The sequence below is a fragment of the Molossus molossus genome, unplaced genomic scaffold (assembly GCF_014108415.1).
Source record: "Molossus molossus isolate mMolMol1 unplaced genomic scaffold, mMolMol1.p scaffold_m16_p_10, whole genome shotgun sequence".
NCBI classification, from domain to species: Eukaryota; Metazoa; Chordata; class Mammalia; order Chiroptera; family Molossidae; genus Molossus; species Molossus molossus.
This window is the reverse complement of record NW_023425345.1, coordinates 32,047,853-32,063,881: the sequence shown is the minus strand read 5'-3', so window position 1 is coordinate 32,063,881 and position 16,029 is coordinate 32,047,853. Positions and strand designations below refer to the sequence as shown.

Below are 16,029 nucleotides of genomic sequence, written 5' to 3'. Positions count from 1 at the left end.
GTCCAGATGTTGATGCATATTTGTGCATATTTTCAAGGTTACTTCTCAAATTAATGACAGGAAGATGTTACCATCTGTACTGTAGCATCTGCCTGTAACAATTATTTATTGTGGAAAAGGAAAGCCTATTTAAAAACTTGGTCAATCATCTACAGATGATAAATTGTCAAATCCAAATGAATAAATATATCAAAATTTAAAGATTTAACTTTAATTGGTAATGTCTTGTTTCAAATTCTTTTAGATATTTAAATAACATGTAGAGCACCTGCTATGTAATTGCACCTTATGAAAGACAAAATTTAAAAATTACTTTTTAAAAAGAAAAGCAGAAATAAAATTTATAATCTACTTTATAATGACAGTGTCTCTAACATTTTGATGATGTGCTTAGAGACATTGTTGAATGTAACTAAGCATCTTTGTTTCAAATGTAATTAAATCTAAATTGGCAAAAACAAAACAAATCCGCACTCACTCTTGTTTTTTTACAACAGAGTACTATTACTGAATATTATTTAGCTCACAGTGAACGCCTTGGTTGGCATATCATTTGATCTAGGTCAACAGAGGCTCTAAAACAGTCCGGTCTCCTCAGTGCTGTACTGTTGGTAGCAACAAGGAAGAGTAATAATGATGGTATGTCTGATAGTTCAAGACCAGCTAAAAACCATAATCCAGCTCTCCTATTGCCCCAGTATTAGGAAAAAGTAGAAGAACAGTGGGTACACACAACAAGTCAGGCTCAAATGGAAGATGGTTATAGAGGTTCAGGAAGAAGGGAAATAGATTACCTAAAGCCCAATCGTTGAATAATGCCCCATGGATGTTAATTAACCCAGGGCAGCTTGGAAAGTTCTGCACTGAAAAGCAGAAAAAAATATGATATGGATTTGTATTATCTCTTTTGCTGAAGTACCAGAAAGATCTCTTGATAGAAAGAAGTTTCACTATTGCAATAACCATAAAAATGGATCCCTGGTAAAGCAACACACTGTATGTATTCTTTCTACCCTACACCTGGTCTCCTATTCAGAGAGCTGCTGCCACTTGACTCCACCCCCTTGCCCCAGTCATTTTTGTCCTTTCTGCCAGATTGACAAAGCCCGGTGAGGAGGTGAGGAGGAACCAACAGGACTTTTAGATAGCACAGTGCCTAATAAACAGTAGATGCATAAATGAATATTCTTATTGGGAGAAATAGAGGTACAAAAATGTTGCTTTTAAAGATTGTATGGGCCTGGCTGGTTTGGCTCAGCGGTTAGAGCGTTGGCCTGCGGTCCAGAGAGTCCCGGGTTCGGTTCCCGCTAAGGGCACAAACCTCAGTTGCAGTTTGTCCCCAGCCCTGGTTGGGTCGTGTGGGTGGTGACCACTCGATGTGTCCCTTTCACGTTGATGTTTCTCTGTCTCTCTTTCCCTCCCACTCTATCTGAACAAAAAATGGAAAAATGTCCTTGGGTGAGGATAAAAAAAAAAAAAAAAAAAAAGATTGTATGTAGTCAAAGGTGGAGGACAGGAACTATAGAAAAGAGTTTGTGTGTGCTTGACCAGCGACAGCAAGACGTTTTTTATGCATCATACCACACTTCCTTCCACAGTGAGATTTAGGATTGTAAGAGAGCTAGTTTCTCACATAGATGAGAGTATAAAATGTTACAAGTGCAATACTAATAGTTTTCCAGGGCACAAGGAGGACTAAGCAAAGGAACCGGTCAAGAGTACACTGGGGAGCCTCCACGAGGCTTCATAGGATGAGCCTAGCTTTCTATGGAGTAACGTGGGAGAGCCAACTGCTCACTTCACATGGTGGTTCTAAGGACCAAATCAAATGAGAAATGAACTCTTGCTGAAGGACCTTTTAGTCCAGAAGCAGGAGACCAACAGGTTACATTCTCAACTCCCTTTCTCCTGAAGCCGCAGTAAAATAATGTAACTCAAGGTTGATAGGATGTAGACTTTTATTTCTCATACCCAGGTTTTAGAAATAAAGTGAATTGGAGGCTTATTTTAATGTCAGGGCCTCTTCACCTTCTCTCATGATCACAATGGTGGTGTGGGAGGACAGGAGGTAGCGTCTGGGGAAATTCAGGGAAACAAAGCATAATTGAGAACCCACACTGCAGGATATATATATATATAAACAATGCCACAGATAGCCACAGGGGAGGTAGGATAGAGAGGCGAAGAGGGGAAGAGCAGGGCACTGTGCTAAAAGTGGCTGCAAGTCCAATCTGGAGGTGGGGGTATTCTAGTTCAAGGAATGCGTGGGAGGCAGATGTTTCCCCATTTTCAAATCCAAGCCACACAATGCGAAAAATATGGATCACCGATCATCTGTTCATTTCACTGTTGAAAAAAACAAACATAAAGAGAATTGCAAAGACACCTTAAGAGAGGCAGAAAGTTATAGCAAACTGGACATAGGGGTCTTTGTGCTACGACTGTTAATTAGCATATCTGGACAGCAGAAGAGCATTCAGGGAACTCATGCACTTATAGTCCATGGAACTGATGTTATTTTAACAGCTACTGGTCATTTAGACAGCTTTTAAAAACTCTGTTTTGGGGTGAAATACTTGAGATCGGTCTAGTTCACTATTGGAAGAATTACTTCATAAGATAGATTTTAAAAGTGTTCCGGGAATAATCCTGGCTGGTATAGCTCAGTTGGTTGGAGTGTCGTCCCAGACAATGAAAGGTTGTGGGTTCAATTCCCGGTCAGGGCACATACCTAAGTTGTGGGTTCAGCTTCCAAATCCCTGGTTGGGGCTCATATGGGAGGTAACTGATTAATGTTTTTCTCTCACATTGCTGTTTCTCTCTCTCTATTCCTTTCTCTAAAAATCAATAAACATGTTTTTAAAAAGTGTTCTGGGAATAGACATAATATTTAAATAGCCAATATGTACAAGTTGGTGTCAGATAAGTAAATAATTACCAATAAACTGGATATATGCACTGTCTAGAATATCCATTTTAAAATCAAATCATAATTAATGACAGGTTCCTTTTATAATGCCACATAGATTTTTTTAATGGTAGCATATTTTTGGCATAGATCAATGTTACATTAACTTGAATATAGTTTCATTATTTAAGTATGAAACAAGTTACAGACAAACCTTATAAGCAGGGTTTTAATTAATTAACACAGTCAAACTGTAATTCCAAGTTACAGATACATTCACATAAGTATTTTCTTTAGCTACTGAATAACGGCTACATACTGATGACAATAAGAATGAACAATATTTTATACTGATGACATTTATCAATAACAACTTTCAATTAACTAGGTCAAAAATAATTTACATGACGATCATATTGTAATTAAAAATAAATATATTATACTTGTAGGTATGTGTGTGTGTGTGTGTGTGTATTTTTCAGATAGCACTGAACACACGTTGACTTTAAAAAGGAGTAAATTAGGCCTATTACCATGCACTTATGTTATCAGGGTGCCTTGATATAGTGTTTTGATGTCAAATAAAATCTAGAGTTCTAGCCAATAAAATATGCAGTCTGTTTAGCCATGAAGAATGTGTTACCTTTAAAAAACTGGTTTGTTCTTTTTGGACAGCGTACAGAGGAGCAACGTGTGTCTCATCTGCTTATTTCCCAGTAACTCTTAGATCCATGTTTCTAAACTGAATTCAGGGAGATCCGAGATCACAAGGGGGAGCTCCAAGCTTCCCCAAAGGGCCCTTTCTCAGCTCCAGCACTGAAGTGTTCTAATCACAGGGCTTCCTCCCTGTCCACCCCTTCCCCCTTCCAGTCATAACTTTCTTCTGGATGAATTGCTAAGAGAATCACACTCTACTCTTTCTCATCCTGCCATGTTCTCCCCTTCACCCTCCTTGGAGGTGGGAAAAGGGGGGAAAGGAGATGGAGAGTCCCCGCTGAGGGACAACACAATACAAGTGGATGACAAGATGAGAAAACCAACAACTAATAATTATTAGATCAAGATGGGTATTTGCTGTAACAAAAAGAATGCTGTAAAGAGTCTTCAGTCTTATCATTGTAAATGCACTAAAAAAAATTCAAGAATAAGACAGAAGGTAATCTAAACAGGACTTGAAGCAATAAAAAAAATTTAAAAAATAAAAAAAGGCAGTGCTATTCTCAGCTAAGAACTCCACCTTACTTTTGCTCCTAGAAGAATAAAACTAGTTGTGCATATTCCTAAGACTGCAAATGAAGTACAAAGGGTCCACGAGTTTTATTTACATGGTTCATGTCTTCAACAAGGGCAGAACTGTACTGTATGCAATTGGGTGTATATTCACCAATCTACCAGGTTGTCATTCAGGTATCTCGTTTGATCAAGGCTTTCTTCTCCAGCTGTAAGAAAAAAGAATTACATAAAATAAACACAGTTTTCATGTTTAAAACATTTTCCATGGCTTTAAAAAAGGTGAAGAGAACATCAGGAAAAACATTTCGTCTCCTACGTTATGTTAACTCATGCACTCTGCTACTGAAAATTAAAAAACAAAACAAAACAGGTTTTTATTGATTTCATTTAAAAAAACTGTCCTCAGCTTGAGACATATTGGAGAACTCACATTTTACATCTGACTCTCCATCCTGAATGAAAGTATAACCCAGACATTTGATAGAAATCTGAAAAGGCCACATTTTTTTTCAAAGTATACTTCATGTCTAATGTACCCACTTTAAAACCATTGGCTCGCATCAAGATTCTTTATATTTAAAATGCACCTTTCTTGGGGAAGATGACATTGAAACACATTTGCACATATTCTCTCATTAGATGAGCTAGAGGTCTGGGGAGGAAATGAGACAGAGGGAAGAGCCACTTGTTAGCTAGCTGTATGGGATTGCAAAGCTTCAGAGAACGAGGTATCACTTCTGGGGTCGGGACAGCTAAGGAGTCAGATGATAACTCCTAGGAGTCCTCAGGCTCTAAAAATGGGTAGAAGAGCTAAAGTTACAATGGAGTGGGGAGAGGGAGTAGCCAGAGGTAAAATGCCTCTCCTAATTTTCTCTAAAATCATCTCTAGAAAAAACCACATTCCCTTGGTTTAATTGCATTTTAACCTGAATTGCCAGGACATTTTGAAACATTGGAGATAACCGACTGCTCTTTAAAGGGGGGGAGGAACCTCAACAAGAAAGTCATCCTTTGTATATAGTCCACTGAAATAAAAACCCACTATATAAAAAAGGGTCTTCATGCTAGGCCAGCGTGGCTCCGTGGATTGAGCGTCAACCCATGGACTGAGAGGTCCCAGTTTGATTCTCGGTCAGGGCACATGCTCAGACTGCAGGTTTGATCCCCAGTAGGGGGCGTGCAGAAGACAACCCACTGATGTTTCCCTCTCATATCAATGTTTCTATCTCTCTCTCCCTTCCTTCTCTCTAAAAAATCAATTAAAAAAAAACATATTTAAAAAAGGACCTTCCAAATAATACCTCAGGACTTTAGAATAAAATTATTGAAAGTGACTAGTGATTAATATATCATATGGGAATCCAAAACTTTTCTATTAATTTAGACAAATAAAATTTTGTTTTGTTATTTCATTATCAGAGACAAGCCATTCTGAAAACTTCAATAATTAAGAAATACACCCACCCACCCACACACATATATATATATACACATACATACACACACATATTTTTTTTTTCTTGCAAGAAAGACTTGAAATGGGGACCTATAATCACACACTATTCCCTTAAATTTCTAATGAAGATCCCTCTCCTCTTTAAAATTAGCTCTTCCTTTTCTATTCTAGCTCAGTTTCCCTTCTGGCTCTGCACATCTTCCGAGCAAACAAATCTAAAACTTCACTATTAACCCATCTCCACCAGCGCTCTCCTCCTACTGACTTCAACCATCAGTAAGTGTGCCAAATACTGAATTTAGAAAAGATCATCTTAGATGCAGCGTCCTCTACCTGTTACCTATTATTTCACCTTTTTGCTGGAAGAGTTTCTGAGAGCCATGGCAGCTAGTACCTGCTTTTTCTTCACTCTGCAGTTTACTTTCTTGTCCCCAATTCCCTGTAAAACAAAGGTTTCAGAAGGGACATGGTTTCGTATCACTGGGCAGGGCCTGAGCAGAAATCTTGGAACCTCTGTTCAGTGACCCCTTGTGGCCAACACAGTCTTCCTCTCCTCCCGATGTATGTATTCTTACAAACCATTCTGCTTTATTTGATGCTTCTAATCCCTCCTTCCTTGAAACATTCCATCCTCGACTTCTGGGTGAGCTGTTACTTGGGTTCTCCTGTTACATTCTTGCCTGCTTCTTTTACTGTCCCTTCACTGACAGGATGTTCCCCCTTCCCCCTTGATCTCTGGGCATTCCCCAAGGCAAATCCTTTATTATCTGCCCTTCTCCCATTATATCTGAGGCCTAGGAGGGATTTTCATTTTCACTGTTTCAACCTTGATTAACTGGTTCCCAAACCCACTGATCATCTGAGTAGTTTGGGGGAATGTCTTAAGGATACAGATTCTAAGGCCTCACTCAAGTAGTACTATTTCACAGAATCAAAATCTTTGGGCCTCAAGCCAAGAAATCTGAATTTTCAGTAAGCGCTCCAGTTAACTCTGATGGAACCAGTCCATAGTTGGAGAGTAGAAAACCCCTGACTAATAATAGACCTTTATTCACTACAAAATCTCTGTCATCTCAAACCGAACCTTAATTATATCCACAGAAATTTATTCCTCATCAGCATCACCATGTTAAACTCTCACACACAACATGTTAAAAAATGCGCTTACATCTGGATTTCCTTCTCTACCTTTAGTGAATAGTTAACCCATGTTATCTACTGTTCCTTCCAGGATCCCTCAGAGCAGAGCCTCCGTCCATCCCCACTAACTGCGTCTCATCACTTCACTCCCATGCCACTCACTTTCTCAGGTCCTTTCGATGCCCCTCCAGCCTCCTCGTCAACACTGTCCATCTGAGAGGTGGCAATGGAGTCACCCAGACCTGCATTAACATCCCAGTACCACTTCTTACTAATGGTGTGACTTTAGGAAAACAAATATACCTCTTGCAGGTTCCATTTTCTGACCTGTAAAAATTAGCTCTAATCTGGAAAGATTAATGTCTGACAGATACTATATAATTTCACTTATACGTGGATTGCAAAGAACAAAATACACAAACAAGATAAAAACAAACTCATAGATCCAGAGGACGGACTGATGGTTGCCAAAGGGGAGGGGGGTCGGGGGCTGTGTGAGAAAGGTGAAGGGATTAGGGAGTACAGATTGGTAGTCTCGGGGATGTCAAGTACAGCATAGGAAATACAGTCAATAATATTGTAATAACTATGTGTGGGGCCAGGTGGGTACCAGAAATATCAGGGGAACCATTTTGTAAAGTATACCATTGTCTTACCCCTATGCTGTACACCTGAAACTAATACAGAATACTAATAAATGTAGACTGTAATTGAAAAATTAACAAAATTAAGAAAAAAGATTAATGTCTGACACACAGTAGATGTTCTCATATTGCAGCTGTTATTATTGCTCTCATCATTGCCCTATATGCCATAACCAGACCCGTCTTTCTTCACCAGGCCACCTCTCTGCTGAATAAGTTACCTTCTGTTCTTCATCCCAGTTCCAGTATGTACCTGCTCCATGATACTGGGCAATTTACTTAATCTTTCTGTGCTGCTATTTCCCTACCTGTAAAGTGTGGATAGCAGTGGTGCTTACCTCCCCCGGTTACTGTGAGGATTAAATGTGTTAATCCATATCAAGTGCTTAGAACAGTACCTGACCCGCTGCACTTCAGTAAGCCCGCTGGAATTATTAGCTGGAGGTAGTAAAAATAGTAGTAGTGGCTCTGCCATGACCAGTATTCTGCTAGTCCATCGACTGCTTACCCCATCTTTTCACAGCAAAGGCCACTCTCAGTCTTGGTGTTGCTCACTCTCTTTCTTCCCTGTCTGCCCAAGAGCCTGGGACCTAGCAGGCATAAATGCATAGTTGCTGAATTAAGTATTATAATTCCCTCTACTCACACAAGTCAGCCCAGGCCACCTCCAAATTAAAAGACCACTTTATTCCCACTCTTGCATTTGCTTCTCACAGATATTTTTTCACAACAAGGCCATAAACGAGAAGCTCTTCCCCTCCCCCACACGGCCCATCCAACAGCAGGCACAACACTTGCAGCTTGTGCTTCCGTCACCAGACTACTCACTGCATTTTTATACATTGTAACCTTTACTTTATGTCGTAAATAGGCATCATTGTAATTTTTGAGAAGGAAAAGTCTAGGTCTATTTATTATGCTTTGAAGACCTCTATTTTTAATAGTTATAAAACTTATATACCTTCTTCATTGGCTCTTAGTAACCCTGCACATGGAAATCATTATTCCATTCTATCAAACGATACTAAGGCTCAGGGTCACCCAGCCAGCAAAGCAGCAGAGGCAGAATTGAACCAAGTACTGTTACAGACTCCAAAAGCCCTGGCTAATCCATTATCAAGATGCCTTAATCCAACTGGTAGTTTTATTACTACGCAGACAGACTGTCTCTATTTGAAGGTTATACCTAATCCTGGTAGAGAGGAAGCTGTCTGGTGCAGTGAAAAGTACACAGGCTTAGAATCAGAACCGGCCCATATCTATTAGGCTGAACCATATGAAACTGCTATGCTTATAAATAAAAAAAATGAGTAATTTCCAGGAATTTCACTTGGTTTAACCTTTAATAGTGAGCAGTTGGATTTGTGATTATTTAAACCTCTTTTGGGCTTGGGTTTTTCAAATATAAAATAATGAAGTTGGACTTTAAGCTTTTTCAGTTCTAAAGTTCTAAGAGAAATAAAGGTTATGATAGGCTTTGAATTGTGGGATTCATATGAAATTCCCCAGTCTCACCAAGGAAATGTTTTTTATGTTTTTAGGACTCACTTTAATGAGATATATACTGGTCTTTAAATAATCAACATTCTGTGAATTTCTGGGGTGGGGGCAAATGATAATTATTTTTAAAAACTTGAATAAATAAAAGCCACTTTGTTGTACTCAACACAGAATCCCAAAAGTAATCAAAGCTTTTCTGTCCTGCAGTTGAAAGAGGTCACTATACTTGTACCTTCTTGTGGTTTCTGCAAGGAAGCTAACAGCAGAGCTGCTGCCTCTGGAAGAGTTAGTAGTTGGGCATCTGGACTTCGTCTTTCTGGAGAAACAAAAATGTAAACAGAGCTTATTAGCATTTAAATATTCATATAATCCTATCCCATTATGCTACAACACTAGAAATACCTCTATGAACTAGATTTTTGATCCCTCAGCAAAGGGTCCCTACACACAGACTAATTTTTTATAAATGGAAACATTCACACTTCCCTTGGGCATTACTTACAAATGGTTATGTTGTATATTACAGGGTGTGGAAGAGAATTTAAGCTATATATAACACAGAATTTCATGAAAGCAAAGAGGATTAAAACAAAGAGCCCATAAGAAATTTCCTCCTTCAGAGTTTAATATGGGATGTCTAGAAAGGTTCAGATGTGATCCTGCTTGGAGCCTGGACAATCTCCTCTCTCATTCCTCCCAAAGCAGCTTGAGATAATCTACGTTCTTGGCCAAATGTAAGGCCTTTATTTGACTGAAGCAGTATCTGCTAAATATTCAAAATTACTTCAAATCTAAGTTGACAGAAGACAAAACATCCTGATTCAACACAAACCATAATTTTTAATTTGGGAGCCACTGAAGTGGGAAAACACAGGTTACCCTGGTAAAGTAAATAAGCCTAATTACACTGCAATCTTGAAGAAGGTAAACTAATATCTGTTAAGCACCTACTATGTGCTGAACAAAGAGTTTAGTATTTTTCAAAATAAATATACTTTTTAATTTTAGCATTTCAATCTTTACATATTATCAAAATTAATTGTATTTTTATAACCCAGTAGCATGGGAAGGTTAATTATCAAAAATAACAGCCCCTGGTATTCTTTTTAGCCTCCATTGATTAACTATTTCTGGTTTGGAACATTCTGATAGCTTTTCTAGTAATATAAGAGGCATATGTTTGAAGTTTCTGGTTAAATCACTATCTTAGTAATAATAAAAAACGTATTTAAGAGAAACTGTGGCCCTGGTAGAGAGTCGGCCCACAGTCCAGAGAGACCCGGGTTCGGTTCCCGCTAAGGGCACGTACCTCGGTTGCAGTTTGTCCCCCACCCTGGCTGCGGGTGGCAGCCACTGGATGTGTCCCTTTCACGTCGATGTTTCTCTCTCTCTCTCTCTCTCTCTCTCTCTCTCTCTCTCTCTCTCTCTCTTCCTCTCTATCTGAACAAAAAAATGCAAAAATGTCCTCAGGTGAGGATAAAAAAAAAAAAAAAAGAGGAAACTGTGTAAAGGTCCTGTCATATGGGGAGGCACATTTTGGAGGCAGCTGTACAGTTCTCCCGACCTCTCCTCCCCCCCGGAGCTGAACCCCAGGCCTTGGATAACTCCCCCGGGATTTGTGCACTGCGGCTGCCCAGAGGCCCATTTTCAGCATTTTTGACCAAGTCACACTTGCGGTGTCGCAGCCCCAGTCTGGGGAGGGGCCTCGAGCGCCCCCAGCTCTGGCATTCTGGCGCTCGCCCACTTGGGCTGGGCCAGGACGGGCTCCCCGGGCGGCCCCGCGCGTCCCCCCGCGTGGAGGATGCTTTGGTCCCGCGGCGGGCGGAGCGCCCGGTCCGCTCTAATTCGCCGGGTCGGCCCCGCGCTCGCTCCGTCACTCACCCGGGGGCGGCCGGTCGGAGAGCTCCTTCCTCTGACTCTGGTCCGAGATGAAGCGGCGCCCCTCTGCAGAGACGAGACACGGGGCTCAGCGCGCCCCGGCCCGGGACGATCGGGGTTCAGCCGCAGTCCCCCGCGCCGCCTGCCTCGGGGCCGGGAAGCGGGGCTCGGCGGCCGCGGAGACGCCCCCGGCGAGCCCCGCGCTGGGCTGCCGGCTCTGGGCTGCCGGCTCTGGGCTGCCGGCTCTGGGCTGCCGGCTCTGGGCTGCCGGCTCTCGGCCGCTCGGCGCGCAACCCCGGGCTGAGCCCGGCGCGGACGGAGAGACCGGAGGACGGTCCTGCCCTACCCGCGCGCCCCTGCACGCAGCCGTGGCTGGGCTTCGGGGGCCAGCCGGGTCGCCAGCCAGTGTGAAGTTGCCCAGGCGACCCCAGAGTCGTCCTTCGTGGCAAGAGCCAGCAGCCTGCCTTAGGATGGCAGCGCACCCCTCGAGCACCACCGTTCACCCCCGCCGTCCTTTTACTCAGACTGACTGAGACCGGGATGAAGGGAGCAAACTTGATATTACTGTCTCCCCGCAATTCTCCATCTATTCCACGGACTCATGCACGCCCCCCCCCCCCCCCCGGACCTCCCTTTATTGCTGTAGGAAGAGCAAAGCATTCGGAACGTACGTGCACCCTTCAGGTAAAGCATAGCTTGAGGAGTCCAGTTCCTTCTCTCAAAGAGTCTCTACAATCCCGGGAGAAGAGAAAAGCAGTTAATAAGACATTGCCGTGCAGTCCTCCATTAGAAAAAAAAAAAAAAGAAAAGAAAAGAAGGGAAGGGAAGAATGGTAAAGAAAAGAAAAAAAGGGGGGGAGGGGAGCGGAGAAAAGAAAGGAAAGAACATTCAAGAGCTTCAGTCTTGTGTGTGCAATTACCTGTGGTGCACTGGTGGAGTTTCCCAAGAGAGAAAACACCAGGAAAAGAGCCAAGGCTGTTGCCGCAAGGCTGCTGAGTACCTACAAGAAACCATCAATCAAAGAAAGTCATTTCTGTCCCTGTAGCATCTTCTGTTTTCTCTCTTGAGGCTCGAACAACCACAGACCCCTTGCTTTTTGCCTTTTAGTTAATCCACAAGAGTTCTCTTAAAAAAAAAAAAAGAAAGAAATATATTTTCATTATTTAACTCAAATGAGGAATTGTGTGAATAAGTGAATTTTATTTCTTAGTAATATCAAATGATTCTAATACATTAAGGCATGTTGTTTAAATAGCCTCTTAAATACTTATTAAACATACAACAGTAAAAAGCTATAAAGCTTTTCGTAAAATAGTTTTCAAGTCTTAAGTAAATAAAATCATTACTTGCCTTCATGTTCTGCTCCTTTCCAGAACCTGCAATAACTATAACTTTATCTGTGAGTTTTCCACTCTTGTTCTGAAAGTGAGGCTTTTAAAATCTTAGAGTCAAGGACCCCTCCTTGACACTTAAGTGGAGTTGGGGAGTCCTCAGGGACTTCATGTCAGTCGTCAAGAGTGAGAGTTTCTGATGACTCCTTCTTGAAGATTCAATTGCAGGAAGTAGAGATGACTGATGGGTGGACACCATTTGTTTAGATACTGACCACATCAACCTGGAGCTATTCTGAAAATGTCAGCATTATTGCCTTGTTTTCCCAACTGTCTTCCCAAAGCATCATCATCATCATCTTCTTCCTTATCATCATAAAAAAAATGATTAATAACTTCTGACACAATCAAAACTAATCAAATAAACTTGTTTGGATAACTAGCTATCAAGCTATCGCTGATGACTAACGGTGAATCATTTGGGCAGAAATGAAAAGGTTAGGAAATCTCAATGGAATTTCACATCAGTTAGTCATTTAGTTATCCATTCAATTATTTAACAAATATTTGTTGAATGTCTACTATGCATTAGACATTCCTCTTTTTAGTTCAAGGGACACAGCCATGCATTAAAAAGACACAGTCTCTGCTTTGATCAAACTTATCTTCTTCTAGTCAGGGGAGAAACACTCTAAACTAGTAAACAGGTAATTACAAAATGTCTTAAATGCGTTATAAAGTAAAATTAAGAAATATGATGTGATAAAGTAAGTGGTGGGCTATTTTAGAGAAGGTAAAAATCAAGGCAGGGGTGTGGAAGAATAAGGTGGAATCGGACATGGGATACGTTGGAGTAAGAATTAGTATTCCAGCCAGAATAAATTAAAGCAAAAGCTTGGGATGGCAAAGAGCTAGGCTTATTTGAGGAATAGGAAGGAAACCAATGGAGTCAAAGTTGTGTGGGTATCAGGACAGCTCTTTGAAATGAGGCGGGAGAGGAAGAAATGGGCAAGCAGGGGAGGATGATGGCTTAGGCTTGGGTGGTACTTGCAGAATGAAGAGCTGTAAATGACTGTGGGATGCAAGTTGCAGGTAAAAAAAATGGAGAACTTGTGGATAAATGGGATAAGAGAGTATGACAAAAATAAATCAAGGATGATTCTTAGGTCTTTGGCTTAAACAGTAGGTGAATGATGGAACCATATATTGAAGCTGGAGAGACTTCATAAGGAAGCAGTGAAGAGAGGAAACTTGAGAGTTGTCTTTTGGGCATATTAACAGGTGTGTTAGACATCCATGTAGAAGTGGGAAGTAGGCAACTGGAAATGCAAAACTCTATAGAGCTCAGCAAAGAGGTCACCAGCCTATAACTATTTTTCTAGAGGCAGGAATGATCAGATTTAAGAATTCTAATAATTTTAAGGCAGGAAAAAGATTGGGATTGAATGATAACAGGGAGTGAATGGAGTTGAAGAAGAGAAGCAGGGACAGAGCTATGAAAATAAACACACGGAGAATGAGCGGAGGGAGAGAGCCAGCAAGGAAGCTGAGGCAATCAGAAAGGAGAGAGTCCAGGAGACGACCCATTAGGTTGAAAAGTCCAACCAGACGAGAGCCAAGAGGTGTACACTGGATTTGGGAATATCATGTTTTTTGAGGACATAAACTAGGTTGGACTGGGATGAAAGTGAATAGGATGTGAGGAAATAAAGACAAGCATGGACAATCTCTTTTAGGAATTTTGCTTTTAGGAAAAATGAGTATTTTTGAAAGATAAAATACTTGAGTGTGGTAGAAGTGTGTTATTTTGGGGGGGCCTCGGTAACATCTGAACCCTTTTATTTTTAGGGGACTTCTAAAATTTCCTAAATTATGAATTATAGAATTAGGACACTTGGTGGGAGGCAGAGACTGTTTTTCTATTGTAGAAGCTGAAAATGCCAGATTCTCACTTTCCCAGCCTCCCTATATCAGGTAGGGTGTGGGCACATGATGCAGGCTTCACCAGTCAGATGTCCCCCACTCAGATGGGCAATCTGGAGCTAGAATGAAAGTAAGTGGGGGTCAGGAGAAACACTGGTGTAGCGGTGGTTGTAGTAAGCTTGAGTTTGTGGGACAATACTGCCTACAATGCTAATAAATTCCAAGATGGTGCTACCACCTGCTGTGTCCTTAGAATGAAGTCCTGCTCAGATCAGTCCAGTTTGTTGGTTTCTCTGAGGACAACTCATAAACCATTTGCAGGACATGCATCTTGTTGGAGATGATCAGTGGAGAAGGAGAAATGAATGATGCAGAAGAGAACTGTAAAAAGGAATGTATAGAAAGCCAGAGGATAGGATATTCAGTTGCAACAGTTATATACACAGGCAGATATTGAACAAGGACCTGAGTACCCACCTATGCTAAGGTACAGTGGATAAGAGAAAGTTAGAGCAATTGTCCTCAGGTATTAATGAATCACCCAGGAATTTTGCTAAATTGAGGATTCTGATTCAGTATAGCTGGGGTGGGACCTGAAATTCTGCTTTTTTAATGAACTTCCTTCCAGGTGATGCTGACACATGCTGCTCTACTGATTGTTGGACATTTTGAGCAGTAAAGTGTTAGAGGATATGGGATGCGATAAAAGCTAAACCTTAGAGTCTTTGTGGCTGGGAGGATGGCTAGCAGTAGAAATATTGGAGTATGGGGAGAGAACAGATGAGTTTGGTTGGGGGTTGAGGTTTGAAGGGCAGATGCTATCTGCAAATCTTTGTATAAGAGACTGGGATTGGGGCACTTGATATTTGGACTTCATGGTCATGTGCAGACAAGAAAACTGGAGTTGGGTTAGTAAATGAGAATGGGATATAGAAACTTGAGGAATATTTACTCTCTTTAAAGAATAAAGAAAACGACGACAAAGCTTTTAGTGGAGTGTTTTCCACTGTCTTAGAAGAAGAGAAAGTTTTAGAAAGAGGAACAGGAAAATGAACTGCCATTAACACCGTGTTTTGAATTTACAATTCTAAGGAAAAATAAGTGAATGTGGTTTGTTTACAACAGTTTAGCTAATGAATTTACAGGCGGATGTTTGACGTCAAAGCTGCCATTTTCAGTATAATATGCACAAGTGAAGAGAATGGCTTTGACAGATTATCAATATTGTAGACTTACCAAGAGTAACATGCCAGAATGTGTTTGTTGTAAAGGGCATTGACTCAATAAAATGTTTTTGTTAAATCACAAAATTTTAAGATCTTTACCCCTCTAAACCTAGAGATGGACTAAGAAAAGTATTTGGTTAAAAAAAAAAGAAGTTGATGGATAAAACCACTGAATTTTATTCTATTGATATTTATTCTGCTGACCAGACAGTGGGCATTGAATTAATTGGATCCTAAGCCTTTTTATTTATTTATTTATTTATTTATTTATTTATTATTATTATTTTTTTAATCCTCACCCGAGGACATTTTTCCATCTTTTGTTCAGGTAGAGTACGAGGGAGAGAGAGGAACAGAGAGAGAGAGAGAAACATCGATGTGAAGGAACACATCGAGTGGCTGCCACCCGCACAACCGACCAGGGCGGGGGAGAAACTGCAACCGAGGTATGTGCCCTTAGCGGGAACCGAACCCGGGTCTCTCAGGACCGCAGGCCGACACTCTAACCGCTGAGCCAAACCGGCCAGGGCTGATCCTAAGCCTTTTTAAAAAGCATATTCAATGGAAACCATTTTGCCTACATAGTTGATGTTATTTGAGTTTTTCTAGCTGACTCAAGGGTGCTCAGGCCCCATTTTAACAACTGTCACTACTAAAACTGCATTCTTACAAGGTCAGTGATTTTGTTCACATAGAAAACAGCTCCTATTTTGAGTAAGGTTACCTGGGCAATATGGCTTTTATGTACTAAAATATCCAAATTTCTTCTTTGATGGAGAATAGAGATTCT

General features: G+C 41.0%; 1 protein-coding gene across 2 annotated transcripts; it reads right to left on the bottom strand.

Annotated features, from left to right (window-relative positions):
* Positions 1 to 3,369: 3,369 nt before the first annotated feature.
* Positions 3,370 to 11,500, bottom strand: SPX (spexin hormone). 2 transcript variants are annotated; one of them, XM_036252754.1, is made up of 5 exons: positions 11,431 to 11,500; positions 10,763 to 10,825; positions 9,114 to 9,197; positions 7,890 to 7,971; positions 4,289 to 4,347 (listed from the first exon to the last, which is right to left on the bottom strand). In XM_036252754.1, exons 1-5 carry the CDS (start codon positions 11,450 to 11,452, stop codon positions 4,329 to 4,331), a joined length of 270 nt encoding a protein of 89 aa, XP_036108647.1. In that variant the 5' UTR covers positions 11,453 to 11,500; the 3' UTR covers positions 4,289 to 4,328. The 2 variants fall into 2 exon arrangements, with proteins under 2 accessions (XP_036108648.1, XP_036108647.1); XM_036252755.1 differs by lacking the exon at positions 7,890 to 7,971 and having other exon boundaries at positions 3,370 to 4,347.
* Between the last annotated feature and the right edge of the window lie 4,529 nt (positions 11,501 to 16,029).